The sequence below is a fragment of the Erythrolamprus reginae genome, chromosome 10 (genome assembly GCF_031021105.1).
Source record: "Erythrolamprus reginae isolate rEryReg1 chromosome 10, rEryReg1.hap1, whole genome shotgun sequence".
Taxonomy (NCBI): Eukaryota; Metazoa; Chordata; class Lepidosauria; order Squamata; family Dipsadidae; genus Erythrolamprus; species Erythrolamprus reginae.
Genome location: NC_091959.1, coordinates 36,346,952 through 36,367,258, shown reverse-complemented (window position 1 = coordinate 36,367,258; position 20,307 = coordinate 36,346,952). Strand labels below are relative to the sequence as shown.

The following is a 20,307-nucleotide window of genomic DNA, read 5'->3' as shown; positions in this document are numbered from 1 at the left end:
GGAGCAGGAGAAGAAGAGGAGAATGAGGAGGTGATGGTGGTGGTGGAGGAGGAAGAGGAGGAGGAAGAGGAGAGGAAAAAGAGGAGGAGAGGAGGAGCTGGAGGGGGAGGAGGAGGAGGTGGTGGTGGTGGTGGAGGAGGAGAGGAGGAGGAGGAGTGGGAGGAGGAAGAGGAGAGGAGGAGGAAGAGTGGGAGGAGGAGGAGGAGAGGAGGAGGAGGAGAAGAGGAGGAGGAGGAGAAGAGGAGGAGGAGGAGAAGAGGAGGAGGAGGAAGAGTGGGAGGAGGAGGAGGAGGGAGAGGAGGAGGAAGAGTGGGAGGAGGAGGAGGAGAAGAGGAGGAAGAGGAAGAGTGGGAGGAGGAGGAGGAAGAGTGGGAGGAGGAGGAGGAGAAGAGGAGGAGGAGGAGAAGAGGAGGAGGAGGAGAAGAGGAGGAGGAGGAAGAGTGGGAGGAGGAGGAGGAGAAGAGGAGGAGGAGGAGAAGAGGAGGAGGAGGAGAAGAGGAGGAGGAGGAAGAGTGGGAGGAGGAGGAGGAAGAGTGGGAGGAGGAGGAGGAGAAGAGGAGGAGGAGGAGGAATAGTGGGAGGAGGAGGAGGAGGAGAGGAGGAGGAGGAGAAGAGGAGGAGGAGGAAGAGTGGGAGGAGGAGGAGGAGAAGAGGAGAGGAGAGGAGGAGGAAGAGTGGGAGGAGGAGGAAGAGAAGAAGAAAAGAAGAAGGAGGAGGAGGAGGAGGAGGAGGAGGAGAACCTTTGTTACCTTTGAAGGTCCCAATGAGGAGGAAGAGAAAGAGGAGAAGCAGGCAGAAGGAAGGGGGAAGGACGTGGGAGAAGGAGGAGGAGAAGAGGAGGAGGAGGAGGAAGAGAAGAAGAAGAAGAAGAAGAAGAAAAAGCAGCTTTGTTACCTTTGAAGGTCCCAATGAGGAGGAAGAGGAGAAGCAGGAAGGGGGAAGGGTGTTCTCCACTCAAGTTTATGCTGGTGTTAATGGAGAAGAAAAGGAGACAAAGAGATAACTTTTCATTGACAAAGACGATGAAGGTGAAGATCAAGAGGAGGAGATTTCGCTTCAAAGCTGATCAATTTCTGTCATTTCACAAGAAAGTCAAATATGTTTTTACTAATGAAGGTCCCAGAGGAGGAGGGTAGGCATTGTTAAGACTCTGTCCATAACTGTTGGGTTGGAAATATATTGGCTGCAGGATTTGCAGTCTGCCACAAGAGGGAGATAAGAGTTTATAGCTTATTTCTCTGAGTCACCCTCTCTGTTTTCTCTTTGTCTATGCTATTGGGTTATCTCTGCAATCTCTCTATATTGTGATTATGTATTGTAGCCAAAATATGTTTAGGCTTGATATCTTTGTTTACTGATTATGACAGACAACTGGTAAGAAAGACTATGTACTTGGTAATATTTGGATTGTTATTCTGACTTATTATGTGCATGGCTTTAGACTGTTTATTGGAATATCTTAATTCTCAAACTAAACTTTAGTCCATGTTAGTGTATCTGTGCGTTGCTGTGAAGATATTCACTAATAATAATAATAATTATTATTATTATTATTATTATTATTATTATTTATTAGATTTGTATGCCACCCCTCTCCGAAGACTCAGAGCGGTTCACAACAAACAGGGGGATGCGTTCCGAGACCGCCCGCGAAAGTCGAATTTCCGCAAAGTAGAGATGCGGAAGTAAATACAGTGATCCCCGTTTATTGCGTCCCCAACCATTGCGAACAGGGTACTTCGCGATTTTTCAACCCGGAAGTCAAAATACCATCTACGCATGCGTGCCCGTTTTTTCTATGGGCACGCATGCGTAGATGGCAACCGGGAGATCAGCTGCTGGGCGGCTTCCCTGGGTCTTCCCCCTCTTGCTGGCGTCAGCGAGGAGTTTCCCCCACCGCCCACGCAAACTCCTCGCTGCCGCTCGCCACGCCCTTCGCCTGCCCACGCCGTTCGCTCCCCCTCTTGCTGGCGGAAGGGCGAGAAGCCCTCCCCAGCACCTGCTCGCCCGCCCTTCGCCGCTCGCCCCGCCCTTCGCCCTGGCCGCTTCTTCCCAGCGGAGAAATTCCAGCCCCCACCTGGTCCCGCCCCGATCCTCCTCCCTGAGGCAGCTCGCCCTCCCATGGCCGCTTCCTCCACCCTCCCATTGCAAGCCCCTCGCCACCGCAGCCAACGCGCGCTGCGATCTTCAAGCCCGGCTCCTTTCGGCCCAGCATCCCGGGCCAAGCAGCTGCCTTCCGTGACTGAGCCTGGCTCGCCCGGAAGATCGTAGCGCGCGTTGGCTGCAGCGGCGAGCGAAGCCAAGCCGGCAGCAATGTCGCCGCCGCTGCAGCCAACGCGCGCTACGATCTTCCGGGCCAGCCAGGCTCAGCGGATCAAGCCCGGCTCCTCTCGGCCCAGCATCCCGGCCCAAGCGGCTGCCTTCCGTCACTGAGCCTGGCTCGCCCGGAAGATCGTAGCGCGCGTTGGCTGCAGCGGCGGCGACATTGCTGCCGGCTTGGCTTCGCTCGCCGCTGCAGCCAACGCGCGCTACGATCTTCCGGGCCAGCCAGGCTCAGCGGATCAAGCCCGGCTCCTCTCGGCCCAGCATCCCGGCCCAAGCGGCTGCCTTCCGTCACTGAGCCTGGCTCGCCCGGAAGATCGTAGCGCGCGTTGGCTGCAGCGGCGGCGACATTGCTGCCGGCTTGGCTTCGCTCGCCGCTGCAGCCAACGCGCGCTACGATCTTCCGGGCCAGCCAGGCTCAGCGGATCAAACCCGGCTCCTCTCGGCCCAGCATCCCGGGCCAAGCAGCTGCCTTCCGTGACTGAGCCTGGCTGGCCCGGAAGATCGTAGCGCGCGTTGGCTGCAGCGGCGAGCGAAGCCAAGCAGGCGCGCCGTTTTCCCGCTGACTCCTAAAGCGGGGAAGTTCGCCCGGAGTCAGCGGAGAACGGCGCAACTGTTTTAAAACGATCGGAGCTTTCCAATGAGTCCCGAAGACAAACGGCAAACTTCTGCGTTTGTCTTCGGGACTCATTGGAAAGCCGCGCGGGTGTTTTAAAACATCCCCCGCCGACATGGGGGGCTTGCTAGCACCCCCCCAAACCCGGGTTGGGGGTTTGGGGGGTGCTAGCGAGCCCCCCATGTCGGCGGTGACGTTTTAAAACACCCACGCCGCCCCCCAATCTTCGGCTCCTCGCTAGCGCTGCGGAAGTTTTAAAACACCATCTGCACATGCGCAGATGGTGTTTTTACTTCCGCAGCGCTACTTCGCGAAAACCCGCTCGTTGCGGGGGGTCCTGGAACGGAACCCTCGCAACGAGCGGGGGATCACTGTACACTATTTTTGGCTATGAACAGTATCACAAGCCTTCCCTTAACACTTTAAACCCCTAGACTGCAATTTCCCATTCCCTTAGCAACCATTTAGATTATTACTCACCATGTTTATTTATTAAAGTTTATTTAAAAAAATATTTATTAAAGGTGGACGAAAGTTTGGCGATGACAGATGACGTCATCGGGCGGGGAAAATCATGGTATAGAGAAAAAAACCCGCAAAGTATTTTTTAATTAATATTTTTGAAAAACCGTGGTATAGCCGTTTCGCGAAGTTCGAACCCGCGAAAATCGAAGCGACCACTGTACAGTGTACAAATCCAATGTTTAAAAAACCGTTTTAAAAACCCCTTATAATAAAAAGCAATCATACAACCCAAACAAACCATATATAAACCATAATAGCCGAGAGGTATATCAATTTCCCCATGCCTGGCGACATCTCAATCTAAACGTTTTTTTGTGTGCACAACCTTGGTAAACAAGGATTCCTCTGCTCACATATTAACAGGCATGACTTTAAGCCGGGTGGGCAAAACCCTTGCAGAAGACCTTCAAGCTCAAAACCTCAAAAAAGGTTCAAAGGCAAAGAAAAGAGAGAGAGAGAGACAAAGCAAAAAAGGGTTGACTCGCCCTACCCAATAGGTTGTGGCTGCTTCTTTCATGGCTTCGGTGAAGGGACACAGCAAACCTAGAGACACCGAGAAGGAAACACTTGATGAACGTGATGGACTCAAAAGCACAATCCAACTCAAGGTCTTTCTGTTGACGGCAAAAAGGGACCTCTTTTAAGCAATTTGGGCTGTCATCCAGAGAGATTTCCCCCCACCCAAATTTATTTATTTATTTATTAGATTTGTATGCCACCTCTCCCCGTAGACTCGGGGCGGCTAACAACAATAATAAAACAGCGTATGACAAATCTAATATTTTAAAATAGCTAAAAACCCTTATTAAAAACCAAACATACAAACAAACATTACCATGCATAAATTGTATAGGCCTGGGGAGAAAGGAATATCTCAATTCCCCCATGCCTGACAGCAGAGGTAGGTTTTAAGGAGCTTACAAAAGGCGAGGAGGGGTGGGGGCAATTCTGATTTCTGGGGGGGAGTTGGTTCCAGAGGGTCGGGCGGCCGCCACAGAGAAGGCTCTTCCCCTGGGTCTGCCAGATGACATTGTTTAGTCGACGGGACCTGGAGAAGGCCAACTCTGTGGGACCTAATTGGTTGCTGGGATTCGTGCGGCAGAAGGGCAGTCCCAGAGATATTCTGGTCCGATGCCATGAAGGGCTTTATAGGTCATAAACCAACACTTTGAATAGTGACCGGAAACTGATCGGCAACCAATGCAGACTGCCAAATGTCCACAGTTGAGAAAATCCCAAGATTAAGTCTTGAAGAAGCTTGATTTATAGATCCTCTGCTCCAGTTTAAGGAGGGTCTAGACCAGTGATGGTGAACCTTTTTTCCCTCAGGTGCCAAAAGAGCGTGAGCACTCGCTTTTCTGCATGCGCGAGTGCCCACACCCATAATGCAATGCCTGAGGAGTGCGAAAACAGCTTCCTCCACTCTCCAGAGGCCCTCTGGAGGCCGGAAATGGCCTGTTTCCCAACTTCTGGTGGCCCAATAGGCTCGTGTTTCGCCTTCCCAGACTCCAAAGGCTTCCCTGGAACTTGGGGAAAGTATAAACACCCCTCTCCCATCCTCCTGGAGGCTCTCTGGAAGCCAAAAACGCCCTCCCAGAGCCTCTCGTGTGAGCCAAAAATCAGCTGGCCGGCACACACATGCACGTTGGAGCTGAGCTAGGGGCAACGGCTCGCGTGCCATAGGCGTGCCATAGGTTCGCCATCACTGCTCTAGACAGTCTATGGCTGTGATGGCGAACCTATGTCATATGTGCTTCCCAAAGACAAACTGGACTTAACTTGGAAGGAAGGAAGAAAGGAAGGAGGGAGGGAGAGAGAGAGGGAGGGAAGGAAGGAAGGAAGGAGGGAGGGAGGGATAGAGTAAGGGAGGGAGGGAGGAAGGAAGGAAGGAAAGAAAGAGGGAGGGAGGGAAGGAGGGAGAAATAGAGTGAGTGTGTGAGGGAGGGAGGGAGGGAGGGAGGGAGGGAGGGAGGGAGGGAGGGAGGGAGGGAGGGAGGGAGGGAGGAAGGAAGGAAGGAAGGAAGGAAGGAAGGAAGGAAGGAAGGAAGCTCTTCTCCATCAAGTTTCCCCCATTCAAGGTTTCACTTCTCATCCAAGAACTTAAGAAGCTTCTTGGATGAAAAGCAAAATGCTTTCAAAGAAAACACCAAGAAAGTCCATGGCCTTTTGCAAAATTTGCAAAAAGTCCATGGCCTTTTGGAATTGCTGAGTGGAATGGAATACTAGATTACTAAGAATGTGACTGAGAGTATGTACATTGGCAGGGTTTATTAATGCTTTATACTGTTTCTATACTGTTCTTATATTGTTTTTATATATTGTTTTAATGCTGTTTTTATACATTGTTTTTTATTCCTGGAAGCCGCACAGAGTCCTCTGGGATTTCGGTGCATGCAAAAACGATAATAAATAAATAAATAATAAAACAAGAACAACAAAAACACAATTTTGGAATAAAGGTCCAAATAGATGTTGATTGATTCACACTGGACAATAAGGAGGAATCAGAGGAACATTTCTTTTACCTGGCTTCATCCAACACCTTCTGCATAATTTGGGCCTTCTCCTCAATTTTGGCATCTTCATTAACATCTGTGCCTCCAAAGATAATTCCAAAAGGAACAGGACTGCCTAAAAAAAAAATGGAGAATGCCAACAGTTTCTTCTTAACCCAGTGGCACAGATGGTGCCTCTTGGTCAACCAAACTGAACTCTGGGATCAGAGCCTAAAACACATAAAGAGTGTTTGCAGGAAGTGGGTATGGATAGCTTAATGAAAGGAAGGACCAGGGGTGACATGGTAGCATTGTTCCAATATTTGAGGGGCTGCTACAAAGAAGAGGGAATCAGTGTATTCTCCAAAGCACCTGAGGGTAGAACAAGAAAGCAATGGGTGGAAACTAAACAAGGAGAGAATCAACTTAGAACTAAGGAGAAACTTCCTGACAGTGAGAACAATTAATCAGTGGAACATCTTGCCACCAGAAATTGTGGGTGCTCTCTACATGGGGCTACCTTTGAAAAGTGTTCGGAAACTTCAGATCGTGCAGAACGCTGGCCGCTGAGAGCCATCGTGAGGCTTCCCAGATTCACCCACGTTTCTACAACACTCCACGGCCTGCATTGGCTGCCAATCAGTTTCTGGTCACAATTCAAAGTGTTGGTTATGACCTTTAAAACCCTACATGGAATTGGACCAGAATACTTCCTGAACCGCCTGGTACCGCACAAATTCCAGCGACCAATAAGGTCCCACAGAGTTGGCCTTCTCCAGGTCCTGTCGACTAAACAATGTCGTTTGGCGGGCCCCAGGGGAAGAGCCTTCTCTGTGGCGGCCCCGGCCCTCTGGAATCAACTCCCCCTGAGATTAGAACTGCCCCCACCCTCCTTGTCTTTTCGTAAACTACTCAAGACCCACCTATACCGCCAGGCTATGGGGGAGTTGAAACACCTTTCCCCCAGGCTCTTTATATTTATGTTTGGTATGTATGTGCTGTTTGGTTTTTAAATATGATAGGGTTTTATATGCTTCTTTTTTTTAATATTTTACGTTTTTTATTAGATTGGGTTGTTTTAGATTAATTCTGATTTCTGTGTTAAATATGTAATTTATGCCGTAAGCTGCCCTGAGTCGCAGGAGAAGGGCAGCCTAGAAATTGAATAGATAGATAGATAGATAGATAGATAGATAGATAGATAGATAGATAGATTAGATAGATAGATAGATAGATGTTAGATAGATAGATAGATAGATAGATAGATAGATAGATAGATAGATAGATAGATAGATAGATAGATAGATGGTAGATAGGTAGGATAGATAGGTAGATAGGTAGATAGATAGATAGATAGATAGATAGATAGATAGATAGATAGATAGATAGATAGATAGATGATAGATAGATAGATGATAGATAGATAGACAATAGATAGATAGAAGAGAGAGAGAGAGAAAGAGAGAGAGAGAGAGATGAGAGAGAGAGAGAGAGAGAGAGAGAGAGAGAGTTGTACATTTTCTTTATGTACACTAAGAATAGAGGCACCGAGACAAATTCCTTGTGCGTCCAATCACACTTGGCCAATAAATAATTGTATTCTATTCTTAAGCGGTCTTTTCAAACAGAAGTCCAAGACAAGCCCTCTTTCAGACTGCCTTTGGCTAAATGGAAGCCGCCTAGCCTATTCTACCATCCCAGCCCTGCTGTTACAAAGAAGAGCAATTTTCATTGTGTCTTTTCAAATCAAGCACCCTCTGCTGCCAACAGAGATTCTCAAAAGCAGCGATGCTAACAAAACTATAAACCTTCCTCCTCCTTAAAAAAAAAAAAAATCCACACACACACCCCAAAAAAAAACATTAGAAGCTGGGGAAGGGGAGGGAGAGAAACAATTAACTGGGCAGTTTTACACTCCATTAAGCTAACAAACAGCAGTGGTGATGGCAGCTAATTAGGAACAAGGCTGCTTTTAAATTCTAGGTAGAATGAGTTCACTTGTTAAAAAGGAATCAGGTAAACTGTCAAGAACTGGCTGTCAGAGCCATCGGTGGCCTATTTTACCAGCAGTTCTCCAATGTCCGCTTTTCTGGAGAAGTTGGTCAGGTGGTCCAGCATCTCTGGACATCAGCCGTTGGTGAAGTGGGGAGAGAAATGCAGGCAGACAGGAAAGCAACAAGTCACCGATGCTGAAATGTCAATTCAAAGCACAATTTTGGGAAGGGAAACTCAACCGATGGCCTGTGTTAAATCCTGGAGTTATTCTCCTGTTAAAATGGAGATTTCACATCAACAGAAAAGATTTGGGCTATGGTTAGGCCAGGGGTCGGCAAACCGTGGCTCTGGAGCCACATGCGGCTCTTTCCTCCCTCTCAGGTGGCTCCCTGTCACTGGCCAGCCCCACAACTAATCGGATTATTGGTTAGGACAGATAGAGGAAAAAGTATGACGCGCTTGGAGGAGATTCTATGGTGGGGGAACTGGATTTCCGATCAGCAGAGGAAAAAGGTTGCCCTGCTAGTGTTGTGGTTGGCTCTGGCCCAGCTCCTGCCCCAAGGAATGTGGAGGTGGATGCAGGGGAGACATCAACATGTCATAGGCCTGTTTTATTGCCGACAGAGTTAGGTAGTGCAGTTTTCTCGGACGAAGAAGAAAAGTGGGGGAGACTTGGAAGAGGGGGGCTTGGCACACAGCCCAGGAAGCCAATCTCCATTATCTTCGGTCGATTCAGATGAGGAAGTGTTAGACCCACGCATGCACAGAATTATGCATAGAAGAGACCAATTGAAGAAATATTACAGGAGATAAGAGAGGCCACCTGTGTTTGGGTGGGGCTCCAGTAATTAGAGCTGCTGATATAAATAGCAGCCTGCTGGCTTGGGCCGTTGTGGAAGATTATCTGATCGTTGTTTCTTCAGGACTGTGCCTTGCTGTTTCCAGACTTTGTTTGTTGATTTTTCACGACTATGAAACCAAAGCAGAGCAATGTGTGTGTGTCTCACTTCCTGGAAGAAGGAGGGCTGTGACGTTCCTTCACAGCTGCTAGCTAAGTACTTAAGGACTGATTAAGGGGATTGTACAAACTACCAGGTTTGTTTGTTTGTTTGTTTGTTTGTTTGTTTATTTATTTATTTATTTATTTATTTATTTATTTATTTATTTATTTATTTTATTTAATTTATTTAATTTATTTAATTTATTTATTTATTTATTTATTTATTTATTTATTTATTTATTTATTATTTAGATTTGTGTGCCGCCCCTCTCCGCAGACTCGGGGCGGCTCACAGCACGACACAACAATTCATAACAAATCCAAATATAATTTAAAATATTTAAAAAGGACCCCATTTTGCTAACAAACACACACTCAAACATACCATACATAAATTGTACATGCCCGGGGGAGGTGTTTCAGTTCCCCCATGCCCGACGACAAAGGTGGGTTTTAAGGAGTTTACGGAAGGCAGGGAGAGTAGGGGCAGTTCTAATCTCTGGGGAGTTGGTTCCAGAGGGTCAGGGCCGCCACAGAGAAGGCTCTTCCCCTGGGGCCCGCCAACTGACATTGTTTAGTTGACGGGACCCGGAGAAGGCCCACTCTGTGGGACCTAATCGGTCGCTGGGATTCATGCGGCAGAAGGCGGTCTCGGAGATAATCTGGTCCAGTGCCATGAAGGGCTTTAAAGGTCATAACCAACACTTTGAATTGTGACCGGAAACTGATCGGCAGCCAATGCAGACTGCGGAGTGATGGTGAGACATGGGCATACCTAGGTAAGCCCATGACCGCTCTCGCAGCTGCATTCTGCACGATCTGAAGTTTCCAAACACTTTTCAAAGGTAGCCCCATGTAGAGAGCATTACAGTAGTCGAACCTCGAGGTGATGAGGGCATGAGTGACTGTGAGCAATGAGTCCCGGTCCAGATAGGGCCACAACTGGTGCACCAGGCGAACCTGGGCAAACGCCCCCCTCGCCACAGCTGAAAGATGGTTCTCTAATGTGAGCTGTAGATCGAGGAGGATGCCCAAGTTGCGGACCCTCTCCGAGGGGGTCAATGATTCCCCCCCCCAGGGTAATGGACGGACAGATGGGATTGTCCTTGGGAGGCAAAACCCATAGCCACTCCGTCTTATCCGGGTTGAGTTTGAGTCTGTTGACACCCATCCAGGCCCCAACAGCCTCCAGACACCGACACATCACTTCCACTGTTTCGTTGACTGGACATGGGGTGGAGATGTAAAGCTGGGTATCATCAGCGTACTGATGATACCTCACCCCATGCCCTTGGATGATCTCACCCAGCGGTTTCATGTAGATATTAAATAGCAGGGGGGAGAAGACCGACCCCTGAGGCACCCCACAAGGGAGTAACCTAGAGGTCGACCTCTGACCCCCCACTAACACCGACTGCGACCGACCGGAGAGGTAGGAGGAGAACCACTGGAGAACAGTGCCTCCCACCCCCAACCCCTCCAGCCGGTGCAGAAGGATACCATGGTCGATGGTATCGAAAGCCGCTGAGAGGTCAAGAAGCACCAGGACAGAGGATCAACCCCTGTCCCGGGCCCGCCAGAGATCATCCATCAACACGACCAAAGCAGTTTCCGTGCTGTAACCGGGCCTGAATCCTGACTTCTGGGGACCTAGATAATCGGCTTCTTCCAAGGACCGTTGGAGCTGGAGTGCCACCACCTTCTCAACAACCTTCCCCATAAAGGGAAGGTTGGAGACTGGACGATAGTTGTTAAGAATGACTGGGTCCAGGGAAGGCTTCTTGAGGAGGGGGCGCACGACCACCTCTTTATAGAGTGTTGGAAAAACTCCCCTCCCCAAGGAAGCGTTGGTAATCTCCTGGACCCAGCTCCATGTCACCTCCCTGCAGAGGGACACGGATCCAGTAAACAGGTGGCGGAACTCACAGCTCCAATGGCCTTGTCCACTTCATCAGGTGTCACCAGATCAAACTCTTCCAAGACAGGTGGACAAGTACGGGCCCCAGTCACCTCGAATGACTCGTTGTCAGTCAACTCTGTTTTCCAATTGGAGTCGAGGTCGGCCCGGATCTGGGCGATTTTATCAGCGAAAAACGTGTTAAAATCCTCGGCACTGCTCTGCAAGGGCTCCCCAACTCCCCCCTGGTTGAGAAGGGAGCGGGTCACCCTAAACCGAGCGGCCGGGCGGGATTCCGCTGATGCAATCAAGGCGGCATGGTACGCGCATCTTGCCGCCTTGAGCGTCACTTTGTAAGTCTTAATAAAAGCTCTTACAAGTGTTCGATCAGATTCAGACCTACTCTTCCTCCATCGCTTCTCTAGACGTCTCTTCTGGCGTTTCAACTCCCGGAGTTCCTCGTTGAACCATGGAGCTCTACGGGTCTAGCGCCACGGAGAGGTCGCAAAGGCGCAATCCGGTCAAGAGCCTCCGCTGCAGCCTTGTTCCAGGCCTCCGCAAGAGACTCTGCCGAGTCTCCGCCGGTTGTTTTGGGACGAGTGCTCTTTGCAATACAAAAAGGGTGCTTTGTTTACTTTTTTTTGTGATAAAGAACATTGTTTTTGAACTTTCAAGTGTGTGTGTGTCTGAAATTTGTACCCTTGAATTTTCGGGAGACTCATACCATAGAGCCCAGCAGAACAGCTAGGAGGAAACTCTATGGTGTGGGAGCTGGACTTCTGGTCAGCTCCAGAATTGAATGGAAGTCCTCTGGTTAGGACTCTTTGAGTATTTAAGGTTGCTAGACCGAAGAACAGATCCACAATGCAAAATATTTGCATAACCATTGATCAGTGATTTTCAACCTTATTTGAGCCGCGGCACATTTTTTACATTTACAAAATCCTGGGGCACACCACCAACCAAAATGACACTCTTAACACGGTACATATTATACATATAGCATTGTGATGCTTTGTATATCACCCTCTGCTGGGGCCTCTTATAAAAAGAAAAAGGTCAAATATCTACAGCAGGGGTCCCCAAACTAGGCAACTTTAAGACTTGTGAACTTCAACTCCCAGAATTCTCCAGCCAGCATAACTGCCTGGAGAATTCTAGGAGTTGAAGTCCACAAGTCTTAAAGTTGTCCAGTTTGGAGACCTCTGATCTACAGTATAGAGTGATCCCTCATTTTTCGCAGGGGATGTGTTCCAAGGCCACCCGTGAAAAACGAATTTCCGTGAAATAGAGGAAATATATTTTTTAATGTATTTAACAAGTATTTGGACTTTTAAAACCCAACCTTTGCATGAAACAGTCGTTCTATAATATTTCTCAGCTGGAACTACATGGGATATCCTACCAGTTTCTTTAATAGAGTACAGGAGTACTGTAGAAGAATTTTATGAATTTTTAATGGATTTAAATTTTTTAATGGATTTAATGGATTTAAGCCCCCTTTGAAAACCCGTGAAATAGCAAATCCGCGAAAGATGAACCATGAAGTAACGAGGGATTACTGTATACACCAACAGGATAGACATAACCAGCTGTGGCTGAGGCTTCATCTAGTGGTGGCAACATTTACCTCCAGTTCTGACCAGGATTAGAAATCGGGACCATGGGGAGGAGTAGCAGTTTCAACTACTCGCCGCAGCCACACAATGACAAGTGCGCGGCACCCCGGGCAGGGACCTTCCTGGGTGTGGATGAGAGGCGGCCTGCTATTGGTTCATTGCTAGTGGTCAGGACGAATCGTAGAAGGTGATTGGTCAGTGAGCGTTCCCTGTACCTCCACTCTTCCTGTCGCTGATATCTGGAGGGATTGTGAGGGGAATGTTTATGTTCGGATGGAGGCGGGCCGGATAAATGGGCTCCGCGGGCCGTATCCGGCACATGGGCCGTAGTTTGGGGACCCATGTTTAATTTCCCAACGGCACACCTGACCATGTCTCACGGCACACTGGTTGAAAAACACTGGATTAGAGCAGTGTTTCCCAACCTTGGCAACTTGAAGATATTTGGACTTCAACTCCCAGAATACCCCAGCCAGCGAATGCCTAGCAAATGTTGGCTGGGGAATTCTGGGAGTTGAAGTCCAGATATCTTCATGTGGCTAAGGTTGGGAAACCCTTTACATAGAAGAGTGATTCAAGAAAACTAGGTCTCTGCCTCCATCTAGAGGTTATGCATAGTATTGCAGCCCAGTTACAACAGACTTATCAAGGCTATATAGCACACGTTTTAGAAAAGCAACATAGACTTCTTTTGGTCAAAAAACAACACTGATTTCCCTTTTGAAACCAAGAGACTTAACTTACCTTGAAGAAGCTTTCCAGCTTTAAAGAGATGGATGCCCAGAGCTGCCTCCAATTTGTCCGAAGAGATAAGATTTGAAATTGCCGATGGGGACTCATAATCAGAAGTGTCCTTCAAGATACACAAATGCCCAGCAGCTTGTAAATGATCTCTTTGGAAAACAAGAGCAGATGGAATTTTTTTTTAAAAGACAGAATATTAGCATTCATTTCTGTAGGGAAGTTCTATTTCAGGTAGTCTTTCACTTACAATCAAAATTGGGAACGGGATTTCCACTAGAACACAAATCAGAATTTTTTTTTCTTTCCATTGTACCAATAACCATGATTTACATACTTGTGCCGATGAATAGACTTGCAAATTGCCAACGATTTGAAACTAATTGCCTAATGAGACCCAGGAGAGATATTAGCAGCCATATATGTACATATATAAAACCGCTCCATTTTCTAGTGCAAAGAAAGAATGCTATTTTTCTGAGATTTCCAGAAATTGAGACATTTTCCCACCAGCATGGATTGTAATTGACCAATGGAACTAAAACATACGATGAACGGTTGCAGGAACTGGGCATGGTGTGAAGAGAAGGACCAGGGGAGACATGAGAGCAGTTTTCTAATATTTGAGGGGCTGCTACAGAGAAGAGGGGGTCAAGCTATTTTCTGGACAGCCAGACAAGGATTAATGGATGGAAACGGATCAAGGAGAGATTCAACCTGGAAATAAGGAAGGATTTTCTGACAGTGAGAACAATCAGGCCATGGAACAGAAGTTGCCTTCAGAAGTTGTGGGAGCTTCATCCCTGGAGGCTTTCAAGAAGAGACTCTGATTGGCATCTGTCAGAAATGGTGCAGGGTCTCCTGCTTGGGCGGAACGTTGGACTAGATCAAGAGTCACCAACCTTTTGGACCTTAGGGACCACTAAATTAATAATAATAATTATTATTATTATTATTATTATTATTATTATTATTATTATTATTTCTAATTATTATTATTATTTCTATTATTATTATTTCTATTATTATTATTATTATTATTATTATTATTATTATTATTATTATTTACTAGATTTGTATGCTGCCCTTCTCCAAAGACTCGGAGTGGTTCAGCAATACAATATGAATACAAATCTAATATTAAAAAATTTAAAAATCTAATTTAAAATACATTGTTTTAAAAAATCTATCTGCTATACAATCATACACATAAACATAATAAAGGTCAGAGAAAAAAGGAGAGGGGGACACCTGGTGGCAAAGGTGAGTCTTCAACATTTTACAGAAGGCGAGGAGGGTAGGGGCAGTTCGAATCTCTGGGGGGAGTTGATTCCAGAGGGCCGGGGCCACCACAGAGAAGGCTCTTACCCTGGGTCCCGCCAGACAGCATTGTTTTGTCGACAGGACCCGGAGAAGGCCAACTCTGTGGGACCTAATCAGCCGCCAGGATTCTTGCGGCAAAAGGCAGTCTCATGGGTACTCTGGTCCGATGCCATGTTGGGCTTTATAGGTCATTACCAACACTTTGAATTGTGACTGAAAATTGATCAGCAGCCAGTGCAAGCCGTGGAGTGTTGATGAAACATGGGCATATCTGGGAAAGCCCATGATAGCTCTTGCAGCCGCATTCTGCACAATCTGAAGTTTCCAAACACTTTTCAGAAGTAGCCCCATGCAGAGAGCGTTGCAGTAGTCGATCCTCGAGGTAATGAGAGCAAATAGGGCCGCAACTGATGCACCAAGCGAACTTGGGCAAATGCCCTCCTCGCCACAGCTGAAAGATGGTGCTCTTATGTCAGAGTGGGCCTTCTCCGGGTCCCGTCAACTAAACAATGTTGTCTGGCGGGCCCTAGGGGAAGAGTCTTCTCTGTGGCGGCCCCGGCCCTCTGGAATCAACTCCCCCCAGAGATCAGAACTGCCCCCACCCTCGTCTTTTGCAAGCTACTTAAGACCCACCTATATCACCAAGCATGGGGGAATTGAGACATCTCCCCCAGGCTTTTATAGTTTTATGTATGGTATGCGTGTGTTGCATGGTTTTTAAATGATGGGTTTTTAGATGCTTTTTTAATTTTAGATTTGTTTACATTGTCACACTGTTTTATTATTGTTGTGAGCCGCCCCAAGGCTTCGGGGAGGGGCAGCATACAAATCTAATAAATCATTATTATTATTATTATTATTATTATTATTATTATTATTTATTACTTAGATTTGTATGCCGCCCCTCTCCGAAGACTCGGGGCGGCTCACAACACGCGGAAACAAATCATAAATAATCTAAATTTTAAATTTTAAAGATTTAAAAAGACCCCATATACTAACAGACATAGACACAAGCATACCATATATAAATTAAACATGCCCAGGGGAAGATGTTTCAGTTCCCCCATGCCTGACGGCAAAGGTGGGTTTTAAGGAGTTTACGGAAGGCAGGAAGAGTAGGGGCAGTTCTAATCTCCGGGGGGAGTTGGTTACAGAGGGCCGGTGCCGCCACAGAGAAGGCTCTTCCCCTGGGGCCCGCCAACCAACATTGTTTAGTTGACGGGACCCGGAGAAGGCCCACTCTGTGGGACCTAATCGGTCGCTGGGATTAATATTGTTAATAATAATTAATATTAATATTTAATAATAATTATTAAATATTAATATTGTTATTGTTGTTAATATTAATATTGTTATTAATTATTAATATAAAAAAATTCCATGTAATGATGTAAACCATGATATTCCTTGTGATACTCTATGGAAGCAAAACTTGGACTTTCAAGAAGCTGCATGGGAAGAGCATTTGTTTGATAACCCGTTGTTTTCTTGACTGCCTGCAACATGCACAGACATGTTCTTTGACAAAGTTCAAAAGTGTGATTGGACCACAAGGAATTTGTCTTTGGCGCATATGCTCTCAGTGTACATAAGAGAAAAAGATACATTTGTCAAGAATCATGAGGTACAACACTTAATGATTGTCACAGGGTACAAATAAGCAATCAGGAAACAATCCATTTTAATATAAATTGTAAGGATTACAAGCAACAAGTTACAGTCATAAATAGGAGGAGATGGATGATAGGAGTGATAAGAAGACTAGTGAATAGTTTGACAGTGTTGAGGGAATTATTTGTTTAGCAGAGTAATGGCGTTCAGAGAAAAAACTGTCCTTGTGTCTAGTTATTTATTTTATTTTATTTTATTTATTTTTTATTTATTCATTTGTCCAATACACAAATACATAGGAAGAAAAATAAGATATATAGTAATATATATAAGGGTAAAGTGAACTTAGAGGAGAGGATATATGAAAGAAAGAAAATATATATGATAAGTGAGAGAAAGGAAAGACAATTGGACAGGGGACGAAAGGCACACCAGTGCACTTATGTACGCCCCTTAGTTGGCTTGGTGTGCAGTGCTCTGTAGCGATGTTTGGAAGGTAGGAGTTGAAACAGTTTATATCCAGGATGTGTTGGGTCAGTAAATATTTTCACACCCTCTTTTTGACTCACGCAGTATATAGGTCTTCAATGGAAGGCAGGTTGGCAGTAATGGTTTTTTTCTGCAATTCCTTTTCTGCACTTCTGCAGTTCAGAATGCCATGTTTGCACATTGTGCATAGAATCAACACACGGACCAGGCTAAGATCCAAACAACTCTTATATGATGGGTGTATTACTTATGCTCACACAAATACACATTGTTTGATGTCCATGCATATAAATGCATGTAAATACAGAAAATACAATTGGAAGAAAAGCTGTCCCGCTTTTTGTATTATTATTATTATGTCAGTACAACAGAGCAAATGAGATCACTATGCTGGATTTCGTATTTCATCACCAGTCAGGCGCTTCCCAAGCACCTAGGACTGCGTGATGTAGCGGCGAATTATGTTTGCCGATCCCAGTAAAGCGGCCTTTTGCAATTGACAGATGGAGATTTTGTCAATTCCGATGGTTTTCAAATGTCCACTCAGATCCTTTGGCACTGCACCCAGCATGCCAAGTACCACTGGGACCACTTTCACTGACTTATGCCAGAGTCGTTGCAGCTCAATTTTTAGATCTTCGTATTTCACTAATTTCTCTAGCTGCTTCTCCTCAATTCTGCTGTCTCCTGGGATTGCGATGTTGATGATCCATACTTTCTTTTTCTCCACAATCAGGATGTCTGGTGTGTTATGCTTCAGAATTCGGTCAGTCTGAAGTCGGAAGTCCCACAGTAGTTTTGCTTGCTCATTTTCGACCACTTTTTGGGCTTATGATCCCACCAGTTCTTTGCCACTGGTAAATGGTAGTTCCGGCACAAGTTCCAGTGGATCATCTGTGCCACAGCATCATGTCTATGCTTGTAGTCAGTCTGTGCGATCTTTTTGCAGCAGCTGAGTATGTGATCGATTGTTTCATCTGTTTCTTTACAGAGTCTGCACTTTGGATCGTCTGTTGATTTTTCAATTCTGGCTTTGACAGCATTTGTTCTAATGGCCTGTTCTTGTGCCACCAGTATTAATCCTTCTGTCTCCTTTTTGAGTGTTCCACTTGTATTATTATTATTATTATTATTATTATTATTATTATTATTATTTAGATTTGTATGCCACCCGTCTCCGCAGACTATGGTATGTTGAGTTGTGTGATTGTGTTCTTAATAAGGGTTTTTTAATTGTTCTGCTTTTTAACATTGGATTTGTAGATTGTATTGTTTGTTGGGAGCTGCTCCGAGTCCTCGGAGAGGGGCGGCATACAAATCTAATAAATAAATAAAAATAAAATAAATAAGAAATGTCCATCTGGGTTCAGTTCCAACTAGGGAGAAAGACACTGGAAACATGGGGGCTGATTGGAAAGATGGTTTAATGGTGAAGCAGAACCAACAAGCACATGTTAATCTGGGTCAGCCGACTGCCTGGTTTGATGAGCAGATGGATTTTTATACTTCGTTCTATAGCACTTTGTAATTTACATTCTTGTTTTGTGTGTTTCGTTATTTGACTTTAATGAGTGTATCCCGAAGGCAGGGAATCAGTTTAGGGTTTTTAATCTTGCTAAACAAATGGAATTAATTCTGGATGCCGGCTTCCGTGGGGTTTTAATCCTGTCTTGAATGGATCATATCTGCATTTCTAAATCTTAGAAACATAGAAGACTGACGACACAAAAAGATCTCATGGTCCATCTAGTCTGCCCTTATACTATTTCCTGTATTTTATTTTAGGATGGAAATATGTTTATCCCAGGCATGTTTAAATTCAGTTACTGTGGATTTACCAACCATGTCTGCCAGAAGTTTGTTCCAAGGATCTACTACTTTCAGTAAAATAATATTTTCTCATGTTGCTTTTGATCTTTCCCTCAACTAACTTCAGATTGTATCCCCTTGTTCTTGTGTTCACTTTCCTATTAAAAACACTTCCCTCCTGAACCTTATTTTAACCCTTTCACATATTTAAATGTTTTGATCACGTCCCCCCTTTTCCTTCTGTCCTCCAGACTCTACAGATTGAGTTCATTAAGTCTTTCCTGATATGTTTTATGCTTAAGACCTTCCACCATTCTTGTAGCCTGTCTTTGGACCCGTTCAATTTTCTCAATATCTTGGTGCAATAGTTTCTACTTTATTGTATTTATTTATTTATTTGTCAAAACATGTACAAGATAATAGGTATGGTATAAACATACACAAAAGTAAGTAGGCATAGGTAAATTTGGACAGTAGGATAGGGACAGTAGGTACAATGGTGCGCTTATGCACGCCCCTTACTGACCTCTTAGAAACTGTAGACAGTCTACTTGGGGCAAACAGCTGAGGCCCTGAGTTTCTGCCTTTAGAAACATGTTTCTCCTTTTAGGGAAAATATAATATTCTGCCTTTTTAATCTTTCATTCCTTTAAGAGGGGTGGGTGCTAACTTTCTTCAATACAAAGTATCCAGAAGACAAAAATAACCCTAAACCTAAAATATAAAACAACCACCCAGGACACAAAATAAGTAGCCAAGAACACAAAACAAATGCAAAAAGTTACATTTTCACCACCGGATAAACCGGGTAACCATTCAACAGGTTTAGCTCAGCAGCTTAAAGTCAGTGGTCTCCAACCTGGCAACTTTAGAACAAAATAGAATTCTTTATTGGCCAAGTGTGACACACCAGGAATTTGTCTTTGGTGCATATTCTCTCATAAAAGAAAAGATACATTTGTCAAGAATCGTGAAGTACAACACAATGATTATCATAGGGGTCAAATAAGCAATCGGGAATATGATTAAAAACTTTAAGATTACAAGCAACAAATTACAGTCATACAGTCATAAGTGGGAGGAGATGGATGATAGGAACAATGAGAAAAAACTAGTAGTAATAGTAGTAACTTGTGGACTTCAACTCCCAGAGTTCCTCAGCAAAACAAAGCTGGCTGAGGAATTCTGGGAGTTGAAGTCCAGAAGTCTTAAAAGTGACCAGGGTTGGAGATCCCTGGCTTAAGTCTCCTTGATCCGGGTTTGGCGAATCATGTGAACGCAGCCAGCAACACGGCTTTCCATTTCCACTCCAGGGTGGGTGGGTAGGGGTCATGAGCATTCCCTCCGGCCACTGGTTAACCCCTTTCAGCCTTGCCTGGCTGCACCGGACGAACTGCCGCCTGCTTCCACCCCCCACCCCACCCCCACCTACCCCCATCCCTCACCGTCTTAATAGCGCTGCAGACATTTGCAACCGGACTGGGTGCAAAGCCGGCCACGGAGGGCGTGTGTGTGTGTGTCACTTACTGGATCCTACGGGCGGTGGTCCCGTTGCCCGTCTGGGCTCGCCCGGGAGCCAGGAGCAATAGACGCATGGCGAGTTGGCAGCTGTGCCCTACTTCCGGTGAGGTCCTGGGCGGCTTCATTCAATCGTTGCCCGGCACCGGAAGTCAGCGGCCCCTCTTCCCATCTGGCCCCAACTCTATGATCCGCTACCTTCGACTGGAGCAGTCATTAAAAGGAACGCAGCTTCCCCCCCAAAGCAACAAGGTGGACAGCCATGCCGTTCCGATTAAGGGGAAACTATTTTTTACTGTGGCGATTTTATTCTGTGGTCATTTTCAATGTTTTACCGGTTTTTA

At 45.8% G+C, this 20,307-nt stretch overlaps 1 protein-coding gene across 1 annotated transcript in view; it reads right to left on the bottom strand.

The window, feature by feature from the left end:
* GLT1D1 (glycosyltransferase 1 domain containing 1) overlaps positions 1–20,091 on the bottom strand; it is a 62,784-nt gene extending 42,693 nt beyond the window's left edge. Inside the window, 5 exon segments of the mRNA XM_070762525.1 lie at positions 3,954–3,992; positions 3,994–4,006; positions 5,989–6,094; positions 13,214–13,362; positions 19,973–20,091. Coding sequence (XP_070618626.1) covers positions 3,954–3,992; positions 3,994–4,006; positions 5,989–6,094; positions 13,214–13,362; positions 19,973–20,091 — 426 coding nt within the window.
* Between the last annotated feature and the right edge of the window lie 216 nt (positions 20,092–20,307).